This window comes from Podarcis raffonei, chromosome 3, assembly GCF_027172205.1.
Source record: "Podarcis raffonei isolate rPodRaf1 chromosome 3, rPodRaf1.pri, whole genome shotgun sequence".
Taxonomy (NCBI): Eukaryota; Metazoa; Chordata; class Lepidosauria; order Squamata; family Lacertidae; genus Podarcis; species Podarcis raffonei.
This window is the reverse complement of record NC_070604.1, coordinates 59,751,353-59,776,934: the sequence shown is the minus strand read 5'-3', so window position 1 is coordinate 59,776,934 and position 25,582 is coordinate 59,751,353. Positions and strand designations below refer to the sequence as shown.

The 25,582-nt window shown below is 41.7% G+C and overlaps 1 protein-coding gene across 8 annotated transcripts in view; it reads left to right on the top strand.

The window, feature by feature from the left end:
- PTPRK (protein tyrosine phosphatase receptor type K) overlaps nucleotides 1–25,582 on the top strand; it is a 334,736-nt gene that overhangs the window by 142,585 nt on the left and 166,569 nt on the right. For all 8 annotated transcript variants that reach the window (XM_053381865.1, XM_053381864.1, XM_053381866.1 and 5 more), the window contains exon 4: nucleotides 24,828–24,909. In XM_053381865.1, the coding sequence (XP_053237840.1) occupies nucleotides 24,828–24,909 (82 nt within the window). The remainder of the gene's footprint in view (nucleotides 1–24,827; nucleotides 24,910–25,582) is intronic.

Here is a 25,582-nt window from a genome sequence, read left to right as displayed (position 1 = left end):
TTGGGGAACTAAAATTCCAGCATGCAAATAGATAATCATAATGTGAACCTAGTAGCAAAGTCAGTGCCTTCAGTCATATTGATATGAGTATTTTCCTTACCTATGCATTTGACTACTTTTACCCCTGTAGCGACTGGAGGAAATTACTTGGGCACACTCAAAACATGCTCAGAACAACGGCAGGGGCATCTGATCTCCCACAAATAAAACATGGATGATATAGTCGTACCTTGGTTTTTGAACAGCTTAGTTCTTGAACGTTTTGGCTCCCAAACGCTGCAAACCCGGAAGTGACTGTTCCGGTTTGTGAACTATTTTCAGAAACCACGCTTTGGTTTCGGATCATTTTGGAAGTTGAATGGACTTCCAGAATGGATTTCGTTTGACTTCCAAGGTACGACTGTACTGTAAATGGTTCTTTTAAAATAAACATTTGTTTGTGGTTTAGCATGCCCACAATGGGGGGGGGGGGTTTGGGGGGGAGGGGTGGTGCAGGTTCAACCTCTCAGTTGGAATTAATATTCCAGGCAGGTCTACTTGATAACCAGTTGTTCCATGCAAGTGAAACAGGAGACAGAGCAGAGCGAAGGGAGTGGTAGGCAGATGATGGATGCCTGCCATACATCAAGCCAATAGGGGAACCCAAATCAGACCCTGAAGTATCAAGCTCTGTGTTCAGAATCTACAAGAAGGTGCATATAATCAAGTATTGGGCACCTGGGTGGAATTGTCCTCTGCAAAAGAGTGGATATTGTCCTTTTGTCTCTTTAGCTAGCCCAATGGAATCTCAGTTATATTTCAGTTAAATGCGGTTGTGGGTTCCATCCATACTAAAGTATAGTGGAAGCTCTTTTCAGGTTGTCTAAAGTTCTTCAACCGCACTGCCTGTCTCTTCCCACTCTGAGATAATGAACTGATTCATACATGCATATTCATAGGCTGATGATTGAAACATTTAATGATTATCTGCATTCATGAATGCAATGTGCATCTCAGGCAGAAATTTCATATCTCATCTCTTCACATTCACCTCAAGGCGCAATTGCACATTCAGCTGCTAGTCATCAAGTGTAGAGAAATCAAGTGATTGTACATGAATGTGCAAATGGGCCCGTTCTGGAATATTACTGAAATTTGCTTATGGATTGGCACAGCAGTTGTAGGGTTTTGTTTTTTTTAAAAAAGGTTGCAGTCTAACACTCTGTGTTTGTATAATGTGGCAAGTGCAAGGCAAAATATTCTCAGTTCTACCCACAACATTTATAACATCAGTTTAAATATGTCAAACGCAGGCCAAACACATAGTATGATTTGTAGCTTTTCTCAGAATTGCACGCCCTTTATGCATTCCCCCCTTTTAATCTTTTTCTTCTAAGTTACACAGGAGCGTGCCATTATTTGTAGCCACTGGAGGAGTATTCTGTACGCAACAAGCCATCTATAAAAACTGTATATAGAGTTCTGCTTTATGTGCAATAATTAATTGGTTCTTTCACACTGACAAATGCTGGTGGCTTTCTTAATTAAATCGTGCAAGTTAAGGAAATTGCATTGTCAGTTTGTTTATTGGTGTATGAAATCCATCTGGCACTGCCTAATATTTTCCTTTTGTATTGTAATATTTTCCCCTCTTCTTGTAACCACTAGGATGCAAACAGAAACAGTCATACAAAAGATCATTGTATTTGATTGAAGCTGGAAGACTACAACCAGGGCTGCGCTGACAAAGCTTCACATTGCTTTTGCTGCAATGCCATGTTTGTTGTTGAATTGCAGGCTGGCTCAATAGGTTTTGCCAGGTGGCCATTGGTCTCATGGTGCAAGTTCTGATGGTGCAAGTTTATCCATAAATCTAAACAGATGTATAAGTAAATGTGCACACCTTTACAATAAGGAGATTCTACAGTGAAAGTCCAAGATTCAGTCATATATGAATGCTGATGATCCCAGATGAATTTCATAAATACCCATAAATATTGGTATAGTGGAGGGGGGAGCACAGCAGGAGCAATGAAATCTTTTGCTGGCTCCCCAGGGTAACTCTGGCAAGTAAGTGGTAATAATGAGGCTTTCATGATTATTTGTGACAGATTAGCACAGAGGATCTCAGACAGACGAACAAGGAAAACAATCAAGCAAAGACTTGAGTTTGTCTTTTTTCATTGTTGAAGCTCCTACTTCATCTGACAGTTTAAACAGGAACACTTCTTTCTGGAATCTGGAAGTTGCATTTCAGTTTGCTGAAGATCTTTTGTTAAACTCAATGTGAAATCAGCGGTGCTTACTCCCATGGAAGTGTGCACAGGATTATAGTGATTCTAATAAATTGGGTAGTGTGCTCTATACTCCTGTTCTTTCTCAGGTAGGGGTGTGTCTGTGTGTCTGTGTCTGTGTCTGTGTCTGTGTGTGTGTGTGTGTGTGTGTGTGTGTGTGAGAGAGAGAGAGAGAGAGAGAGAGAGAGAGAGAGAGAGAGAGAGACTGTGATTTCTTAAAGCCATCTTGGCCTTAAGTGGTATATAACAATGTCAAGGTCCTTGACCCAGGTGGGCTTTGATTGGCTGGTGGGTCTGTTGGGTCAATAGATTGGGTGCCACATGTACATGGAAATTGCCTGGGATTGGAAAATGAATAAGCAAGGTGGCAATGGCAGGATAGTGGGGGCTGTCAACATGTGAGATAGCAACCTTTCTTTAGTGTGTGTATTAGGAACTTGGAGTGAATGGGGGGCTAGGGAGATGGGGTAATCTAAAAGTGACAGGCTTGTGTAAGAGGATCAACTCTGCCTTTTATTTAGACTTCACAAATCAAGATTCATGTGTAGAATCTTATTTCCTGTTTTTAATGTAAGTGTCACATTGCTGTTATAAAATTAGAAGATTAGATAAAATTAGAATAGTGATCATGAAGTATGAACAGGAGGTTAACTGGTTGCACTGGAAAATCCAGTTGTATGATTTGTCTTTGGTGTTTCATCCATTCCTGAGCAAGAGTTCTGTTCATGTGGAACTTGAAGAGTTGTAAAAATAAAAAAGGAAGGAAAGTAAACTCTTCCAGGTTTTTTGTTTTTTGTTTAAAATGGCATTACAAAACGTCTTTTGAGCTAGTGTAGTGTTTTAATGGCTGAGAGCCAAAACAAATTTGATACTTGTCATGAATAGCCAGCATGGGGGTGGGGGGGAGCCAGATCTGGCGTGGGGCTTTAATCTTTTGTTCCCCACCTCAGTTCTAATTTGGACTGCAGCATAGGGGGAAATGGTTAGAGCTCTCTCAACACCATGGTCTTGATCCATCCTGCTTTGTTTTCTTTTCTTAAATCAACAACACAAGAGCAGACTGCATGACAGATGTCACATCTAGTCTGTCCCTGACACACGACTCAGGAACACTCATTCTCTCTCAGTCTCAGCCTCTCCCAATATGGGGATGAGCACACTTAATTTCTTGCAGGTTGTTTTAATTGTTATTGCAATAACAGATGTGAAGCATGTCAAACACTCAGAAAGTATGTGGTGTTTGGTGGTATTATAATATTTTAATTTCTGTTTGTGTTCATAAACTGTGAACATAAACTGTTCATAAATGTGAGGAATGTTTTCCTGCACAGTATCACTCTTGATGTGGGTGTAAACATGGAAAACCAAATGCTACCCACTCTCTAATGTGGATGTCTTGATTATTTTGTCAAATCACTTTTGCACGAGCCATTTAGTTTAATCAGTGCAATAAAGGTCACTACAGCTTCAGTTTGTCAGTGATGATTATTGTTAATGGAGTTCACCCCAATTACCGTTGAAATCACACTTTGTGAAGACAGCAACACTTTTCAGCTTTAGATGATATTGGTCACGAAGAAAAGCTAAAAAAAGGCATGAAATAATTACTGAAAGGTGGTGTTGATAGTTTGGTGTAAAATGCACATTTCAAATTTGTGTGCTTTCAGCAGACTACCTGAGATGGTTGTAAACAACTATGAATTGTTGGTTAAATACTTTAAAATATGATGATGAACTTAACATGAAAAATTGTGAGATGATTTGATATGAGGAAGATGGAACTTTAAAAGTTGGTTGTGCTCAGCAGACAACATGACATCCAAATTCACATCATATTTGAGTACATGCCCAAATTATAAAAGAAACGTATCACTTGAGAATGATATGCTTCAAATTTACAATAGTTAACTGAATACATTAAAAGACGCCTGCTTCTTGGGAGAAGGGCAATGACAGGCCTAGACAGCATCTTGAGAAGTAGAGACATCACCTTGCCAACAAAGGTTCATATAGTTAAAGCTATGGTTTTCCCAGTAGTGATGTATGGAAGTGAGAGCTGGACCATAAAGAAGGCTGATCGCCGAAGAATTGATGCTTTTGAATTATGGTGCTGGAGGAGACTCTTGAGAGTCCCATGGACTGCAAGAAGATCAAACCTCTCCATTCTGAAGGAAATCAGCCCTGGGTGCTCACTGGAAGGACAGATTGTGAAGCTGAGGCTCCAGTACTTTGGCCACCTCATGAGAAGAGAAGACTCCCTGAAGAAGACACTGATGCTGGGAAAGATGGAGGGCACAAGGAGAAGGGGGCGACAGAGGACGGGATGGTTGGATAGTGTTTTCGAGGTTACCAGCATGAGTTTGACCAAACTGCGGGAGGCAGTGGAGGACAGAGGTGCCTGGCGTGCTCTGGTCTATGGGGTCACGAAGAGTCGGACACGACTAAATGACTAAACAACAACAACTGAATACAGTAGCTGGCAAGGGAAGGATTAGAACCCACTTCACACATCATTGTCTTTTCTTGAGAAGCAATTGTTTAACAAAAGATGCACCATTCTCAAGTGATGAGTGTGCAGCCTATGTGCATTCCAGTGTTCATTTCAAAAATCTGGCCAATACATATTTAATGTTGTTGCTTAACCAGGGCGCAAGGGAGAAGAACATTTATCGGGAGTCACACACAGTTAAATTTTACCTATGTTTTGTAAAGAAGCTTGGGTAATTAAATCACCATATGGTTTGGTAACGCAACACACTTTCCTCAACAATTACATTGACCAGTCTCTCTTTGCTTTGGCATTAACAGATTGCTTTCATCTGTTTCTCCTGGACATATGGCTATGATTAATCTTATGAATTATATTTTGATTGCAGCTAATTCTATCGATAACTTCTGCCACTAAAGGTCATTGTCAACTAGAGAAGGCTGAGCTTTCTGTATGAAGCACGTGAGGAAGCAGGCAGAGATCCTAGGGGATTAAATAGGATCTGTCAGGGAGTAAGGGAGCTCAGGATGGCATTAACTGGGATGGTAAGCTGAGATGCTAGTTGACAAGGCTGAACTCTACAGGGCCAACAGAGTCCACCCCTGGGACATGGGTAACAGTTATCTTCTTGGCAGATTCTCAGAGGGATCTGCAAGATCTTACATAGCGATGGTGAGAAAGAGGGGGAACTGGCTGGTGGGTGCAGGTCAGGAGATGGAAGGATTGTAAGGTGATTTCAGGGTGGGTGTCAGGAGCAGGTGAGCAAAGTGTCAGTGAACACTTCATTCAGTGAAACAAAAACAGAACAGGCCCAGTAGATCTTACTCCAATGAGCCAGTGGCAAGGACTGAAGGTCCCTTCTTTCCCACAGTTCCCCAAGTCTCCTCCTTCCTCCAGGTCCTTCCCAAGCAATCTAAGACTGATGCCTTGTCACCGCTGCAGGTTCTGGGAGATCAGGGGTGGGGAGCTGATCACAGCAGGAGGGAAGATCCCCCCCCCGGCTTCTTCAGCAGCCTACCTCATCTCTGCCTCTTGCCTCCCCTTCTGCCTCCAATTGCCCAGCAATGGCCCCAGATGTAAGTGAACAGCCTGGGAATTTGGGGGATAAGACTTGTGACCCACCCCCATCCCTCTCTGCAATTTAACCCTTCCCGTTGGGGATGGTGAATCCTTGCTTGCCCAAGTAGTGCCTGAAAGAGGAACAGGCAGCCCTGTTTAGGGAAGTTTTTAAAGTTTGATCTTTTGCTGTGTTTTTAATATCCTGCTGGAAGCCGCCCAGAGTGGCTGGGGAAACCCAGCCAGATGGTCGTGGTATAAATAATATACAGTGGTACCTCGGGTTACATACGCTTCAAGTTACATACGCTTCAGGTTACACACTCCACTAAGCCAGAAATAGTGCTTCAGGTTAAGAACTTTGCTTCAGGATAAGAACAGAAATCGGGCTCTGGCGGTGCAGCAGCAGCAGGAGGACCCATTAGCTAAAGTGGTGCTTCAGGTTAAGAACAGTTTCAGGTTAAGTACGGACCTCCGGAACGAATTAAGTACTTAACCTGAGGTACCACTGTATTATTATTATTATTATTATTATTATTATTATTATTATTATTATTACTATTATTATTACTATTATTATTATTACTATTACTACTACTACTTCAGGAACCAAGTATTAAAGCATATTTCCCTCTGTAGTTTAATATAAGTTTAGACAGGCCCATGGGTGGGACAGAGGTAAGGTGCAGGGAGGGTTGAGCTGTGTAAGGCTTGTTCTACGTGTCCTTTATCACTGTGTCATGCCAGTAATTATCACCTTGAAATTCCAATATTACAATGTAGCTAAGCATTTAACTGCACCTTGATGATTCTTGTTGGCAGTGTCAGTGTGATGAAAATGTCACTGCCAGAGCAAAATATATAGTGCTGAGTTTAAAAACAAACAGCTCTTTCCCCCTCCCTCCATAGTGTACGTTGGTTTTAGAAATTGAAGTATTCAACAGTGCCTTGTAAGGCAGTAAATAAAAGATAAACAGGAAGGGGAGAAAGAAAAATCATGGCTGTTAGTAAAGGATTGTTCTACATAGCTTTCAAGTGCAAGATGAATAGCGCCTGAGTTGCCTAGATATTCTGACATCGACTAAATTTATTGTTGAACAAAAGCCTCGCGTTTTTGCACATCCAAAGGCTTGTTTTACAGCATGGAGATGGCTTATGAAATTTTTCTTTCTTTTTTGTTTGCATTGCCCTTGTTCATCATTTACTTTTGTCAGCGCTATGACTGTAGACTTGGTGGTTTTTTTGAGTGCAGGGAGAAAAAAACTAAACCAAAGCCAACTAGAAGGATGTGCTGTGCGCTGTGCCAAGACTGTCATTATTCAGTACCATCTATTGTTTTGCAGTACAGTACCTTTTGTTGTACAATGAATTAATAGTAACGGGAAGCATTTTAATTAGGCAGGAGAAGAATGAGAATGCAACATTTAGAACTGCACACAACCTCACACTGCTTTTTTTGAGAATGGCATTTGCTTCGCCATTAAGTGTGCGGATAATGAGTCACACACACATTCTTTAAAAGCTAATTCTTAACACACATAAACACACACAAACACACACAAACACTTAATAGCCTGTTGGATCATGCCAGTGTCACATGTAGGACAGCATCCTGTTGCTGCTAAGCAGATGCCAAGAAGATGTTTAAGAAGCCAGCAAGCAGGACCTGAGCACAATAGCACTCTGGCCACCTGTGGTTTTCAGGAACTGGTATTCAGAAGCATTCTGCCTCCGACAGTGGAGTTTGTTCCACCTTTTCTCCAATGAGGTCAAGGTAGCACACATGATCCCCCACCTCCTTTATCCTTGGAAGAACCATATTAAGCTGAGAGATAATGTCTAGTTGAAAGTCACGCTGTGAGCTTCATGGCTGAATAGGGAATTGAACCTGGGTCTTTCCCGACATAGTCCAACACTCAACCACCACACCTCTTGTTGGTAATGCTGACCTTCAACATGATGGCTGTGAATGGGGGGTGGGGAATGGTTCTGGTACTACTTGGCTGATGTTTTTAGGAACTTCAATCTCACCTGTAGCAGTTGGATATCTGGAGAAGTTTGTCTCAGATTGGATTACCCATAAGCCCAGGAAGACCCTGTGGGCTGCACAGCTGATTTATATCTAGAGTTGTCTAGATGCACATGGGAGTTTTGGACAGGACTTTGATAATCTTCTGTAATGTGGTGCCCCGTGAAGGCAAAAAATTGGAGCCCCCAAATGGATCTTCTAAGTGGATTGACTTGGCACCCTGCACAGAAGAACAGCCCTAAATCCAGTGCTGCTTTGGAAGAAATCATTCCTCAGACATTAGATCAGTTTCTGTGACATGTGGTAGCTGTCCCGATATACTATTGTGTCAGGGGCTCAAGCGTGACTCTCTCTGCACAGTGCATCTCATTTTCTTCTCTTCCACTTTTTCACCCTGGGGCATACGGCTTCTTGATGTATTCTTCCATGTATGAATTGTTCCTCTTCACATTAGCTGTGCGTTACTATGAAGGGTTAAACCATGTTGTCTGTGGAATTGCTTTAGTCTGCCACATCCCTACTTGCTTAAGGGCAGCACAAATGTTGGCACATTGTTTCATGTTATTTTCTGATGTGGTCTCAGGCAATATACATTTTATATGCAAAGAATATATAGAATCTCTCTGTGATGCACATGTTTCAACAAAGAAGGTACATTGAAGATCTCCAGGACAAGCATATCTAGTCATTTTGCTGTAATTACTTCACAGCAGGGTTGACAAACATGACATCCTCCAGATGCTGTGTGCTACAACTCCTGTGCATTAGCCATGCTGGCTGGGGATAATGGGAATTGTAGTCCACAACATCTGGATGGACACACACACACACACACACACACACACACTGTTCTAACTAAAAAGATGCTCCCTTTTGATTTAGTTACCCGAAGGTTTTCCCAGCTTGTGTTCATCTCTGTGCTGGGTAGTGACTTGGTCATCACATCCTAAAGGTAAAAGGTAAAGGACCCCTGGATGGTTAAGTCCAGTCAAAGGTGACTATGGGGTTGCGGCGCTCATCTCGCTTTCAGGCCAAGGAAGCCAGCGTTTGTCCACAGACAGCTTTTTACTAGGCAGAGCAAATATCATATACCCAGCCACATGACAACTTTCTTTAAAAAAAACAGTCACTGATATAGAATTCAGTTGCAATTCTGAAGTTATTTCCATGGAAGGAAGAGAGGCAGGTTGGACACGTTTCTGCAGTTTTGTTGCTAGCCCCTGTTTTAGCTTTTTTGCACATCTCTGTGTCCTTGCTTTCTGGAGGCTGCTAAAAGAGTGTCTCAAATACCATCTGGGGCTTCTTTGGGAGGAAGGGTGGGATATAAATTTAATAAATAATAACAGCAACAACAATCAATATTTTATATTTAGTAGAAATTCAAAATACAAATCTGCATAGCGTCCTAAATTCTTTAATCAAGGTCTTCTCACAAGCCAGATCAGTCAAGTCTGCCTTCTGATTTATTTGACCACAAACTTTGTTATCATTTCCATCATGGCTTCCAGCTTGCAAAATTTTCTGTTTGCTGTTAGGCATAAAAGGTTGTGCGAATGCTTTGGTTTTCTTCTGTTTGGCAAATCAGAATAGTATCACACCATAGCCATGGCTTAAAAATTAACAAGTTTGTACCCTATTGATAAGGTAAAGGACCCCTGACAGTTAAGTCCAGTCGTGGATGACTCTGGGGTTGCGGCGCTCATTTCGCTTTACAGACCGAGGGAGCTGGTGTTTGTCCGCAGACAGATTTCCGGGTCATGTGGCCAGATGACTAAGCCACTTCTGGCGAAACCAGAGCAGCACACGGAAACGCCATTTACCTTCCCGCCGGAGCGGTACCTATTTATCTACTTGCACTTTGACCTGCTTTCAAACTGCTAGGTTGGCAAGAGCAGGGACTGAGCAATTGGAGCTCACCCCGTCGCAGGGATTCAAACCGCCGACCTTCTGATCAGGCAAGCCCTAGGCTTAGTGGTTTAGACCACAGCATCACCCGCGTCCCCATTGGTACTACGTAAGAAATTAGAAAAGATGTAACTCTTGTTACATCTTGGCTTGCCACGTCTGCTTATTTCGAAGAAACCAGCAACAACCTAGGTTGGATGTCTAAAGAATTCAAGAGTATGGCTTGTTTTGTATGGGGAGCAGCAGCAGCAGGAGGGACTGAGGGAGGAGACTTTTGAGCCGCTTGTGTCAGCATGCTACTCATCCATGTTAATTTGTTTTAAATTATTGTTATACACACCCAATCTCTGAGGGTTGAGACTCTTCAGGGGGCCAGTGTTTGCATCAGTTTTGGTTTTCTTGGAATGAAGGTTACTAAGGTCTGTAGTATCTTTTCAATATATGGTTTTATTTACACACACACACGTGTGTGTGTGTATGAGACCTGTGTTTAAGATGGAAGGATTCATGGCATTAGTACTCCAATAGATCTTGCTCCCCCATTATTAGGTCCTCTCTGTCTTCCCAACTCCCATTTCTAGATGTGACTAGCCTACTCTATCTCCTGGCCTATTATTCTCCAGCTCCTACCTAGGATGATGTAGTGTCCTGGGGGGGGGGGGAGATCAACCCTCTCCTCCTGGAGGTATCACTAGCTAGTAGTTTCTATGACAACACATTTGTAGTTGACCAACTCTTTAGACATGTAGAAAGGATGTGTAACAGGCTTGGCTAGGACCATTAACTTAACAAAGAGAATAGTCGGTCTGCTTCAGCCGTTTCTTTCACCATGGAATCCCATAGATTCAAAACCATAGGCTTTAAGGTTACCCAAATATAATTTCCACTCTCCCCCACCAATTCTATAGCACAGTGGTTTAATGTGGCATGCAAAATTGGTCATATTGACATGGTTTCCAAAGATGAGAGGAAATTCATGAATGGAAAAGTATCTGTCCTTTCATTCATCCTGTAGCCCTCTGCATCCTCTAGAAAGTAGCTCTGGAGAGTTGGGCCCCTCCTGAACAATGGGATTTGGGGAGCTGGTGGGTGAGAAGGGAATCATCTAGAATAATGGATCCTAATATAAACTAACAAGGAAGATCATGGAAGGAAAACTTTCCATCCACTGTCCTTTCCCATTGCACGTTCTTCAGGAGAGGTCTTTGAAGCTCGGGGATGATGAATTCACCTTAGGATTCAAGCTATTGATTTAAACTGAACAGCATCAGTTTCAATCTCTATTATTGATAGGAGAAATTCATAGTGGAGTCACACTAAAATACAAAATATTGTTTGATTTGGATATAAGTTAGAAATGGAAAGCTATTTTCATGTCCACACCCTGGATCAATTTTGATATCAGGCAGAGGGAAGTGGTGCTTTTACATAGCTAGCCCAACTGTGGGGAAAGCAAATACTAAGTTGCAATTAAACTTTGATTTTTTTAGAACTTGTATTTCTGATTGATAGAGGTGTCCCTTGGGTAATGTACATCTCCCCTCCCTCCCAGTGAAGGCATTTATTGTGACTGGGAGATTTGTAATATGAATGGAGATGGTTGCTCAACAAGTACCCCACCCCCACCCCTGTCGCCCATCTCGGTATGTCAGAGAGTAGGTAGATGAGAACACCACTCATTATCTTAGGTCTGAATTTGGCTAGAATCTGGAAAATGACAATCTTTTTTGCCATGTAATTTTCAGGCCACTTGATATCTTCCCTCTTCAAAGACAGCCTGCCTTCAATTAAATGCAACTAAGAAGCTCTTTGGCCTTGTGAACATATAACCTAGGCTGTGGAAGAAAGAACAATTACTAGTTCCTTCTGAATAGCTATTTTGCACAACTTTCTTTTGAAGACTCTCTCTGATTATTTTAATTATCTTGGAACTCTTCAGAAATGATGGCAATGATGCTGCAGCATAAGGTACATCTACTTAGGCTTGTTTTTCCATGGGTAATTTTCATCCATTGCTAACTATGCTTTTAGGTTTCTTTTTTTAAAAAAAATTAAACTTCTATACCACCCTTTATCTGAAGATTACAAAGCAGTTCACAACAAACAAAATGATAAAAAGAAAATAAACAATAAAACAGAAACAAACCAATAACCCTCCCTCGCACGAACACATTTAAAAACCTATAGAATGTATTATTATTTATTAAATTAAAGGGTTGCCATACAACACCTCAGCTGTTGCATTGCAAAAAGCTATAATAATTGGGTTTATTTTCAAATGCTTTCATGTGTTTCTCTTATTGGTTTTGCAAAGCCAGACTTTGGCAGCCAGTGTTACAATGTCTTTCACAATAGATTCTGACTATTGCTGCTGCCAAGAATTGCTTGCAAAGTGGAATAAATGGAAGCCTAATGGCACTGAAGACCAGGTGGGAAAGTGTCCTGAAGTTGTTTTGTGTATGTGTTTTAAAAAAGATTGTCAAAACTTTTTTTGAACTACAGTCTTATGCACCCTTTAGGCCATTTCATATGATGCGACAATTGGGCTTGTTTTCAACACTGGAGATGCCTTCCACTGATTTGAGTAGAATTTGATCAGATTCACAATATTTCCTGTGCCGTGGTGCCCTCGTCTTTTATCCACAGGATGAGAGAGTGCTGTTGCACTCAGGTCCCATATGCATCTGGTTGGCCCCTGTGAGAACAAGATTATGGACTGGATAGGCCACTAGTTTGATCCAAGAGGCTCTTCTTATGTTTTATATGTGCCAAAAATGGGGAAAATGTATTTTTTTGAACTTTTCGTAAATGACTATTTATTTGTGTGCACATTCTATTAAAATAAATTAGGAATGTGCTCTTTTTCCTTCCATTCTGTGACCTTGATTGTTTGAAGAGAGAGGTGGTGAACTAAACTATGCCAGAACCTGGTGAAGGGGCTGTGGTTCCAGCTCCAAGGAGCCTGCCTAGTTCTGCTTCTGGGCAGCTTGATACAACAGCAGCTGCAGACCATGCCCATGATGTACACCGGGTGTGGGGAACCACTGACCTGTTTACCAAACATGGCCCACTGGCGCTTATTTGACTTATGAGGTTGCTTTGAGGGAAGCCCGACAGCAGATGTCATAGGTGCTGAGCATGTAAAGCCAGGGCTTCAAAAGAATGATTGGGAGCTTAAAGTGTGCTCCTATTTGCTCCTTTGTGGTGGAACACGGCTTGTTTCCAACTGCCCATCAGCAGGAGCACACCTTGGTCAAGCAGGGGGAAGCTGTCTGATGGAGCCACTTCTCCTTCCCAATGCACTTTGCCCTTTGCCCCCTCCTGCTGCCATCGCAGCTGGGATAAGTGACAGAAGAAAGCCTGCATTTTCAAATCATTCTGTTGTTCACCTAGCAGCTGCGGGAGAAGGGAAGAATTCTTCTGTACTCTGAGAACATTCCCACACCCCTCCTTTGAAGCTCTAATGGATTTCCAAGCTCTTTCATGCCTTCTAAAGCCCATACCATAGCGATCCTCTCATCCTCCAAACTTGAGATTGAAAGGATCAGCACTGGGCTGACACTGCAAGACGCTGAGGGGCTTAGAAATCTAGAGTTTAAAGGAGGGGCTGTGGGGATGCTTGAAAAGTGCTGCTTTCAATGCTGGTCCTTTCAACCCAGATAAAGGCAGGGCAGACTTTCCAAACTTCCCTGGAGAGGTTGAAAGGAAAGACTTGCAAGATCTCCAATTTGGGCAGGCTTTGCAAGGGCTTGTGGCAGGTGGGTGAGACAGCCCACAAGTCAATCATGTGATGTACTTATGAAAGCACATGATTGACAGGTGGGCTGTCCCACCCAGCTGTTAAAGTTGATCCATAGGGTGAGACTAGATAAAGATCTGGCCCACTGAAGCCAAAAAGTTTCCCCATCCCTGGCTTATACCAAAGGGACCTTTTCCGAGGCTCTTAGCTGCAGGACTGTGGACTAGTTGCAGCTCTGGCCTTGGGGAAACTTTAACTGTAGATAATGGGCATGCCTGTGGACCTAACAAAATAATTAATAAATAGTCCTGTTAAGAAGGAAGATCTGGATTGATTTCATGTGAGCTTGCACTGCTTATATTTCAAACCCTGTGCGACTTTGCAGCATTGGAAGACTTAGGTCCCATCATTATATCGTATGCATCTCTTTACTCTGTGATGTTCAAGTTTTTTCTCCCCTTCAGGCTACTGAAACACATAAACCTGATTTGTCTATTAAACTAAAGGAACAGTGCGGGCAGAAAATACATGAAGTACCCAAAAGACTTGAACAGCAGAGAGCGGGTGGGCTGGCCCCACCTAAGTAAAATATAATTACCACCTTTGGGAATGTTAATATTTTTCCAAGTCCACATTTTAATATTGCTTCCCTCAAGCTTTTAAAAATGATGAATCAGACCTGACAAAATGAGACACTTGCAAACACCCACATATGCGCTCAAGGTTACCCCATTATCTGAATTTAGATGATTGGGAACGGTTGATTAGATGGAATCCAAGCCCACTGTTAATATGACTTCATTTGATCCATGCATCTGGTAATTCAAAAGCTCTGGGAAATTCCCAAAGCTACTGTTGATATGTGTTCTACTCAGACTTTCATGAGGATTTTTATTTGCTTCCTTTGTCTTGCCATTTAGTGTTCACTTGGGCCACATTCTCAAGCTTACTCCTCGTTCAATAAAAGTGAGAGCCCAGATTCCATGCCATCGCCTTCATGAAGTTGGAATGTAAAGTGAGAAAGTCCAAATAAAAGCAAGCATTACCTCTCATGAAAGCCCACGATGGTAGTCATGCATCTGCAAAATGTACAGGCAGAAGGCAGCTATTCTGCCAATATCTAGCAAGCGAAACCCAACAAAAATGAGTAAATTGACAATTTTCACGCAGATCATTGCCTTCTCATTTTATTATGTCCTCTTGATTTTTTATACCTCCTAACTGTCACCCTAGATGCATTTATAAATGAAGTGGGAAGTATTCTGCACTGTAATTTGAGTTTAGAGAAGAAGAGGGAAGGGTTTATTCCAACAAAAGAAGAATTACTGCAGAGCACAGCAAGTTTGAAGGGAAGATTAGATGTAACTTCCTTGACTCCTTCCATCCCCTTACTATACATCCCCAATTAGCTCTGGAAGTGGAGTACTATCTTCTCTTTTCTCAATTAGTTCCATCCTTCAAAGTTCACAAAATGGAGTGATCCTTCCATCCCTCTCCTGGACTTGGTCTCTTGGGATGGGGTTTTAAATGACTCAATGGCTCTAGAGGGGAATTATCTTTATTCAACACTAGTTTTGAGAGCTCGGAAGCCTTTCATAATGACACATTCACCATGCGTGCCATCCCAGATAAGAAAAGCAAATGTCTAGTTAACTCTATATTGGCAAACAAAACACTTAAAGCAGTTTCCATGGTGCTGTGGATACAAACATAGACATCCTTCTAGCCTCCAGGCAGTGACCCACAGGTCTGGGCCCTATGGCATAGCTGCAGAAACAGGGGGTCCCCTCCCCTCCTCCGGCTTATATACACTCCTCTGATGGGTTGCGTGCCCACATCCTGAGACTTCTCTTGCATGGAAGCCATTGCTGCTCTTCCCCTTTCAAACCCTTCCTAGTTCTAAGAGATAGTGGGGAGTAGGGAAAGTAGGGAATCTACTGACCCTTTCTTTTCCTGAACCATCCCTTCTTCCTCCACAACTTTCTGCGTGCCTTCCTCTGCCTTTGACTCGCTTCGTGTCATACCTAATTCAGTTCAGGTTTGAATTTTAATTCAGAAAATTAAGCTTTGTTCCTCCCTAATTCACTATTATGCAGTTTTTTTTTCTTTTAAAGCCTATAATTTTTTCTGTTGACATAATTGAATGAAATTGGTAAACATAGTAGCCCCTCATGAGCAGTTAATGACTTCCAAATTAGGGACAAATAGGTCCCTAATTTTCTTTTTTCGCGCTGAATTAGATGAAATTTGGAGAGATGGTAGTTTCTTTGATGGGATGAATATTGTCAAATTCCAGAAGGATAGCTGAAGCAGGTTTCCTTCAAGGGAAGCCCTTACTGGGTTTTTCAATATATTCAGGACATTTTGGATATATCACACTTTGGATTTCCCTGAATTCACTGCATCCCTCTACTGTTTGGTACTCCCAGCTGTAGATCATTCCCTTAATTCATGCTACAGTGTTCATTCAGAAAGAAGGATATTAATATGCTTGAATTGTTGTTCAACTGTGCTAGTTTTACTACACATTTCCTGCCAAAATCACTTGCCAAACAAACTCTAGAGGACTGTCTACATCGTGAATGATCCTGTGGGAGAAAGGGTGGGCTGAGCTGAACCAATGTATTTGTGTAATCAGTTGTCAGATGTAAACCTCTGCTGAGAAAATAACAGTGCGTATAGTACACTCCCCTGGTTGAATATCATTAGGAAAATACAATGGGGAACACTTGCTGACCAACTATGTTAAGTAATATCAGTGGTTTTAAGAAGAGGAGGATGGTCACTTAACTCCATTTTCAAATCTCGAGAGATGCATGTTTCTTCACTGGAAAATCTATAAAAGGCTAGATTACAAATTTTCCACCCAAGTGTTTGATTTAGTATGTTAAAAAAAAAATCCTCTGGGGCTCTGTCAGCAGAAAACCCTGCCGCACAGCATTGCTTAAGCACTCAAATGGAAGTAATTATGTTTTCATGGTTTCTAAATTAGCTAAGCAAAAATTATCTGGAAGTTTCACAAGGGAGATTCATTTTATTATGTCAACAAAAATTCTGTGGGTTAGGTAAAAATACATGTTGAAACATCCTTTCCAATCTCGCTGCTTCAGGAAGGAACTTGTGCTGCTCAAAAGTCTGTATATTGCAATTGCTTCCAATCTATTTAGCTCTCAAAGACCCAGTTCACACATAATGCCAAGCCAAACTATGGCTAAGCATAAACTCACAGGTATTCACGGGGGGGGGAGGGAAATCATGGTCTCTTTGCTCCACCTCTAGTCCTCCTGCTGCTGTGAGTGAAGCCATGTTTGGCTTAGCATATTGCCTACACCCAGGCTAATGGTTTGTATCTCCCCAGAAAAACAATGAGCTGTAATTGGTTTGTTTTTCAGCTTAGAACTTGTAGTTTGTCTGGAGGAGACAAGCCTGGATAACATGGGAAGCCAAACCATGGCTTCATTTGCAACAGTGCAGCTGCAGAGGACCATGGGAAGAGCAAATCAGTCATCATCTCTCCTCCAGCAGTTTTGTTGCTTCTGAAGGAGATGCTGGACTTTTAATTGCATTGAAACATGGGAGGCTGTAGAGCTACAGTCTTCTGAGTTGGTTTAAGATTTTTTTGGTTAACTTTGCTGTGTTAAATGAGCTGACCTCCTTTGTAATGTTTCATTTTGAAATTTTAGCTTCCTGCTAATTACGTTGCTTTGAATGTACAGTATAGTTTTTATTTTATTTTTTTGCAGTAACATTTCATTCTGGGTTGTTTTATTTGATGTTTTAATGTGTTATAAACAGCTTTGACCCCTTAAAAATGTAAACTGTATAGAAATGAAATTAATAATAATAATAATAGTAATAGTAATAATAGAGTCTTTAAACTGCCTACATTTAAAGAGAGAATCCTAAGAATTTTTAGTTCTCATTGTCCTTAGTGTTCTTCAGATGTCTTAAAATATAATATATATTCTGTATTTAGTAATTCAGCCAATAGTCCAGAAATACTCCTGGAGTTGCAAGAATTAGGTCAGAATGGATCAAAATTTGAAGGAAATGAAGTGAGGAAAAACCAGCATGAAGGACAAAACTCATTTCATTTCCTAGCTGAAGCGTAAGTTGGCTTTTGTGCTGTCATGATGGCAGTCCCTTCTGTCTCCAGTCCCTTAACACCATCCTTGACACCAGGCACTGGAACTGACCTGCATCTGAGATCAAGCTTCGGATAATTAAGCTAGCAAGAATCCATCTTTTCCTGTAGCTGGAGAGAAATGGATGATTTGCCGGCTGAATGATCTGCTGAAATGATAAGGACAATTAGAACTTGGCTAGCTGTGGAATCTGCCTTTCTGCTCATCTTAATGATGTAGAGCCTAGCAGGAGAAAATAAATCCTCAACCAAAAAGAAAGTCCTGTCGCGTGATGAGAACAAAGTATTTGCACACGTGTAGAATTAAATGTATATTTTAAGATAAGGTGGGAGAAGCCCAGGGGTCAGTATTATGGAGGAAACGAGCAATGACATATTGTGTTCTGACAAGATACAGGCTCTTTTCCACAGCCCACTCCACAGTCAACCACCCTTTTCCAAGCCTTTCACACATCATGGCCACCTGTAATTTCCTTTGTACAGTGGTTTGTCGGGTTACATACGCTTCAGGTTACAGACTCCGCTAACCCAGAAATAATACCTCGGGTTAAGAACTGTGCTTCAGGATGAGAACAGAAATCGTGCAGCGGTGGTGCGGCAGCAGCGGGAGGCCCCATTAGGTAAAGTGGTGCTTCAGGTTAAGAACAGTTTCAGGTTAAGAACAGACCTCCGGAACGAATTAAGTACTTAACCCGAGGTACCACTGTATGTTGATTACTAGTCCTATACTTATTTTTGAAACTTAAAAATATGTGAGCATCCAGTCACCACAATGCCTTCACAGTCATCTTTGGCTTACTTGCCCTCTAAATCTATTTCTTTCTTCTGATCCTAATGGAATTCCATTGCAATAGCCCTTGGTGAAAATACATTTTCCAAGGTGCATTAGGTCTTTGGGTCCTGCCGCAGTGCTCTACAGTGTTCCAGGGGCCAAGAGTAATGAGAGGCCCTTCTTTCCATCTCTGTGCAGCTGTAGTACTACCATCCCAGCTACTGACCCAGGGGGATTAGTTTGGTTTAAAGTGAACGTGTGATAATTTAGGGGGTTCTAATGATCATTTCTTTGAGAGATCCCTATGAGCCCCCAAAGCTTGTATCCTGGGTAGAGCGAGTTTTGTCAGCATGAAAATTTTCCCAACTCTCAACTTTCTGAAGTTGTGTGGGGCTCAGCAAAGCAAGAGATTCTTCTTCCTCCGCTTTCAGTCCATGGGGGCCATGATAGAGGTGTATAAGATTATGCGTGATGTGGAAAAAACAATATTTTCCCCTCTCTCATAACACTAAAACCAACATCCGATGAAGCTGAATTCTGGAATATACAGGGCAGACAAAATTAATTCTTCGCATAGGATGCCTCTGAATACTAGTTGCTGGAGGATACTACTGCACTCATTGTCTGCTTGTGAGCTTCCCATAGGCAGTTAGTTGGCCACAGAAGAAGAGCAGGGGTGCTCTCTTATACTTTTAAGATCCACCCTAGAGCTGATCAACAATGAATGAAGCATTGTGTCAGTGGTTTGTTCATTATATTACATTCTCATTTTAAATAATTGTGATAAAAATGCACTCTGCCTTGATGCTGATGGCTTCTTAAAGGCTTAAGAATTATACAGAAATGGTGCAAATGATCTCATGTTCTCAGAAGGTGGCATACGTGACAAGATAAAAGACAATGTACAGGGAGGAAAATGCCAGGCAAGTAAGAACCTCAGATTTTGAGAACTTCAAAGGAACTTGGTAGGGATACTATAGGGATACAGCGAGACTTCCCCAAACCAGACATAAATGAGACCTTGCCTCTGTTATTAATGTTGGTATCATCTCTCCATGGTTCTCCCACTTCTAGACAAAACAAAAATATAAGAAGAGAGGTAATGAGTGTCCTCTTCTAGAGCCTCTCCTTTGGGAGGTTTTCTCTCACCTATTCAGTTTTTGACTCTTTTGTTGGAGCCAAAGAAATATGGCAAAAACGGGCTTAACTTAGAACATTTTCTGAAGTCTGGACTTAGCCTTTTTGACTCTTAGAATTATCCCCGTTCCTCACTTCTGAATTTAGCCTCATTTGTGCTTTGGAGGGAAAAAAGAATTTCTGAACATATAAGACATAGAACAATTCTGGAACATAGAGCAAATCACTCTATTGATTTGTCTCAATTCAGTTCATTGGAAGTTGTTGGCTCTTTCACATTTTTTAACTCAAAGTAAATTTGATAACAATTTCCAAGCCCTTTTCATTTTTAAAATTACTTTCCAACATTTTTATACTTTTAGGTGCTCATTAGCATTTTAAAACTTTTTATGTCCTGTTAGAGTTGAACTTTATTTCAGTGAACGCCCCCCCTTTTAAAAAAAGTTCTGAAGTCCATTTTAGCTAATTTATATTGCCTTGGCTTTTGTGTTTAAGGACCCCATTTAACTTTCTTTTTTAAGTGTCTAGAAAATTTAGCAATGCTTCAAATTGGTTTCAAAAATTCAAGGAGTGTGCAGGAGGGGAATTAAATGGAGGAAGGGTTATTTATTGCGTTTCAGCAGTTGGGATCAAGTTGAGTACAGGAGGATATGAGAGGAGGTCATATCATTTAACCAAGTGCTAAATGCTAGTGGTTCAATTAGCCATTTTGCTTGCCACTTTGGCGATGCCTGCTTTGTCAAGTGCCTGTCTTTTTATCTCAAGTTTTGAGTTTCTCATCTCACTGCTGCCAATGCAATCATGTCGGCTTTTCCATATACTCAGTGTAAAGCTGTAATTTACTATAATCATTATATCCATTCTACTTGTAGGAAAAATTATTAGCTCAGGTTACCACCAAGCAAACTCTTGAATTTTGCATTCTTAAATAAAATGTTAACGCATTCCAGTAAAATTCTGTGTTCATGATGGCGGTTTTGTCTCTAGTTAGACCAGACTTGTCTTCTTACATTCGATTGACTAGAACTGGGGATTGATTTGTTTGTTGAACAAAGAAATTCTAAAAGAAAGGATGTAAGCCTTCTGTGATGATTCCTTTGGTGGGGTGATATTAGGTAGTATATAGAGATGGATTATGGGACGTGGGTGGCGCTGTGGGTAAAACCTCAGCGCCAAGGACTTGCTGATCGCATGGTCGGCGGTTCAAATCCCTGCGGCAGGGTGCGCTCCCGTCATTTGGTCCCAGCGCCTGCCAACCTAGCAGTTCGAAAGCACCCCCGGGTGCAAGTAGATAAATAGGGACTGCTTACCAGCGGGAAGGTAAACGGCATTCCGGGTGCTGCGCTAGCTCGCCAGATGCAGCTTGTCACGCTGGCCACGTGACCCGGAAGTGTCTGCAGACAGCGCTGGCTCCTGGCCTATGGAGTGAGATGAGTGCACAACCCTAGAGTCTGTCAAGACTGGCCCGTACGGGCAGGGGTACCTTTACCTTTACCTAGAGATGGATTATAATAAACACAAAACGTTGGATTGTGACAGTCTAAGCTTTATATGCTCTAGAATGTTTTTAATTGCTTAAATGATTCTGTGTGAAACCTTACAAACCAAAAAACCAACCAACCAACCAACCAAACAAACAAAAAAAGACATATTCAGGTATTCTGATCTAGAATTAAATTAATTCTACATTAGCACACAAACACAGAAGCTCCTCCCCATTCTTGTAGAACAAGCAGCTTACTGTAAACATGGAAGGTTCTTCCACGTTTTAGAATCCTGGAAAATCTGTGTTTTTAATCCCACCTCATAAATTCATTATCTACCTCATGAAGGGTGATGGAATGGCAAAGGTAGTATGTTTCTCTCCTTTCCTAGCCCCCTTTGTATTTTAAGTTAATGCCTAAATAGAACACATGCAAGAAACAAGCTGCAAAATGACACTCCTAGAAACATATTGATTATGCACTTTTATAATACACAATTTATAAAGGTTCTGGGAAGCATGTGGTGTCTCTTCCATCGTTTATGTTTCGGCTGAGAAACTTGGTGATTGGAAGTTAATCAGTGAATATATCCTGTTATTGAGAGATGCTAACACAGTCTCTGTGTATATAGAATATACCCCATCTCTCATCTCTTTTCCACATTGGCCACTGAACAGATATGATTATGAAAGTCAGCCCAAGGTTGGGTATATATGAATCTAGGGTCATTTAATTTTGCATTTTTTTACTGCCAATTACCAATTAGAAGCTAAAAATGTTCACTGCTCATGGTGTCATGGTAGAGTAAACTTGTTGATTATTATTTTTAAAGCAGCAAAAGATTAATTTTTATAATGTAAAAGTAGTTGATACTATTTATTTTTGTTATTGGACTTGACAAAAGATCAATAATTTGCTTATTAAGTTTCATTTATTTGTTTTCTGACTATATATCACCACAATAATCCCATGATGAAATGCAAACTTTCACTGTAGCTGTTTTCTTTAGTAAGTGCTGGACCCACAGATAGCTGAGTCGGTAGAGCATGAGACTCTTACTCTTAGGGTTCAAGCCCAACGTTTGGGCAAAAGATCCCGCCTACGTTGCATGGGGTTAGACTCAAGGTCCCTTCCAACTCTACAATTATATGATTCTATGTGAGGCCTGCCTTTCCAGGAATGAAAGAATTTCCCATTTTTCCCATTGATGAAAGGTGCTTAACAAAAAAAGGTTTTTTTAATAAATAAATAAATTCTTGAAAAAGATTATTAAAAAAAACTCTTCCCAAAAAAGTTCCTTTAAAAGAATCAAGTCCTTTAAAAAAAATTCCCTAAAAAAAGTCTTTAAAATAATCCTTCCTAAAATTGTCCAGTATCACCTTAGAGACCAACTAAATTTGTTATGGTATGAGCTTTGGTGTGCATGCACGCTTCTTGAGATACCTGATTATGAATGTTTTGGACTGTTGGTAGATCTCTGTCCTCTATAAAACTGTTATATTCCCTATTAAAACTATCTAAGTCTGTATACATATCATACTTTTAAAGCACACACACTCCAAGAATTTTGGGAGCTGTAGCTTACCCCAAAAGAGCTATAACTCCCATCACCCTTAACAAACTACAGCTTCCTGGGTGCTGCTCTTTCTAGGTGCTTTAAATGTATGGTGTGCACTCAGCCTAAATCTAGACTCCACTTTCTTGAACCTTTTTTTTGGGGGGGGGGAGTGGAGAAGGTTCCCTCACTCCAGTTTCCTTCCAAATATTAGAATGCATATTTTTCCCCTTAATTTTAGAACAGTTTCCTCCAGTGGTGGCTGCTGTGGGGTTTGTGTTTCCGCATTAATATTGCATTGACCGCTCTGTAGACATGGGTGTTTGAACAAGCTGGGCTCTCCCCTTCTTGCAAAGCATCTGCAAGCAAGCAAGGGTGCATAGCTGGCATTGTTCCACGGCTTAATTGCATTAAAAAGGCTGATCTGCCAGAGAAATCAGTGCTCATATCCCCGGTGGGCGTATTGGTAAAAAAGCTGCTCAACTATCGTGTTCCCTGACCCCCCAAAAGCTCAAAAACTCTGTGCAACCTTTCCTTAAAAAAGCTCAACAACTTTGGGGTACCCTCTGTAAAAAACAATATCAGTGAGGGGGGTGCCATAAAAAAATTCAGCACTGGGTACCACCTGACCTTCCTACGCATCTGGGGGCGCCCCAGTGAGTGGGGGAGCTGTGTGGCTTTGCCAGCGGCCTCCCCTTTCCCTGCACGTCCGCCAGCTGTGCCCCATCAACCATATGGCTGGCGGGCGTGCAGCTTCCTTCCCAGGCCTCCGCAGGAGGAGAGCGATCCCTGCAGAGGCTTGGGAAAATCTCGACAACTCTGGGAAAGGGGGGGCGCGCCGGAGCGATCTTTGCACCACGGTGCCAGATATGCTTAAGACGGCCCTGTGGGGCCTGGTTCACCTCAGGCACCAAAATGTCTGGGGCCAGCCCTGCTTAACTGTTATGGGTTCCCCAAAGATTTCTAGGAACTATAGTTTTTAAAGGTGCTGAGAGATATTATGAGACCTCTATTCCCTTCACAGAGCTACAACTCTCAGAGTGGCTTAGCGATCAAGTCCTCTTTCCAGGGGACTCTGGGAATTTTAGCTCTGTGAGTGGAATGAGGGAACTCAGTGTCAGTTCCCCCCTCTCATAATTGTCAGCATGGAGGCCCTAATCTGGATCACCCTCCTCCAGTTTGTATTGAGGGGAAATGTTGCATTTAGTTAAACTGGCCTTTTTTGCATGAAGGTTGCGTGAGTATCAAGACCACAGTGAAATGGTGGGTGAGTAAGGGTTAAAAAAAGCCTTCACTGGCAATTAGAAAAGAAAAAAGCAACACCCCTATGCCTGAAGGCAGAACTACACAGTTAAGATGATATGCTGTTCTACTTTGTTTTGTTTTTGGCGCGCGCGCGCGCGCACACACACACAGACATAGAGAGAGAGTGTGTGTTTTCTGGCTGCTTTAAAAAACAATATAAAAATACAATCAAATCCTGCTGCAAACGCACATTAATATCATGTTAATGCTACAGAAAATAAAATCAAGCAAGAAATCAGTGTATATGTTTGGTCCTCACATAGAGAGATTGTGAGCTCATGATTTGGGCTGAAACAGAATACTCTTTGAATTCTAGTACTTGATGCTTCTCTCTGCATCATCCCTGGAGTCTTGCAGTGCTCAGAGTTCAGGTGGGCATGGAGATAACTCTATCCATTTATTGCGGAGGATTACACCATTTCTGCTGCTGCTATTGACACGGATTTCGGCTAGGCATCAGAGGAGCTATGATACCAGTGCCTTTATTATTCCTTCCATCACATTTTTTATCTCTTGCTTGGCAGAAACAGAGAACGAAGATACGTATGAGCATATTAATCTTATACTTTCAGTTTCACTGTGAATGTGGTATTCAGCTGAATTGCTGAGGTAGAAAATGAAGGGCCTTGTCTCCTAGGCAGTATGTGAAAAATCTGCCCTCTTTTTACTGGAAAATACTTGCTTCATTTAAAATGGTATATTTGTTCTAAAGATTCTGCATATTGCAGGCCAGAATGAGAGGGCAAGGGCACTGAAGTAGCCTTAATTAATAGCTGACCTTTGTGTAAATCAAGAATGGTGAAAATGATTAAATTCAGGAGTGAAACCTAGCAGCAAGTTCAGCTGTAATGAAAAAGTGTTGTCTTATATCTGCACCCTGCACTGATGGGAATTCTGTAGCAGTGACGGTTGTAAACATTTTTTTCTTTCTCTTTGACAGGTAATATTTGAGGCCGAAGTCTCAGATGGAAGAAATGGCTACATTGCCATTGATGACATCCAGGTTCTGAGTTACCCTTGTGGTAAGTAATGATTAAGAGTCACATTTTTCTCTGTCTTTTTCAAGACAGGCTCAATATTGTCTGACTGCTTTTTCCATCATCCAGCCATTGGTGTCCTCCCTCCACCCTCCTCCTCTAGTTTTTCCTCTTACAATTTGTTAAAAAGTGGGGAAATGACACCTTTGAAGCAGTGAATTAATCTTGTTTTCTTGTTAATTTAAATACCTTAATTTAATGTTTCTCGACATTCACAGACGTGTAGCTTATAGTTAAATGTAGATGTATAAGATTTCTATTAGTTGGGATTCCAGCTAATGAGGGAACATAACAACAGAAGTGGCTTGCTGGGTGGGGTAGAGCCACTCGACTAGCTTCCCAGTAGGTGGATTTCACTGGAGGAAGAGGGGATAGGTGGCAGAGAGACTGGTGTAGTGCAAATGCACCAGCAGGAGGATTTAGCACTGCTGGTGCATTTGCCCAACACTGACCGCCCTGATCAGTGGCATAGCGTGGGGGGTGCAGGGGGGGCCGGCCGCACCGGGCGCAACATCTGGGGGGGGCGCGCTCGCACTAGTGGAAGAGACTCGAATGCTAAAATCCACGGGTTAGGGGGCGCAAATTACTTGCCTTGCCCCGGGTGCTGACAACCCACGCTACGCCACTGGCCCTGACGCCTTGCTTCCTCCGCATTCCC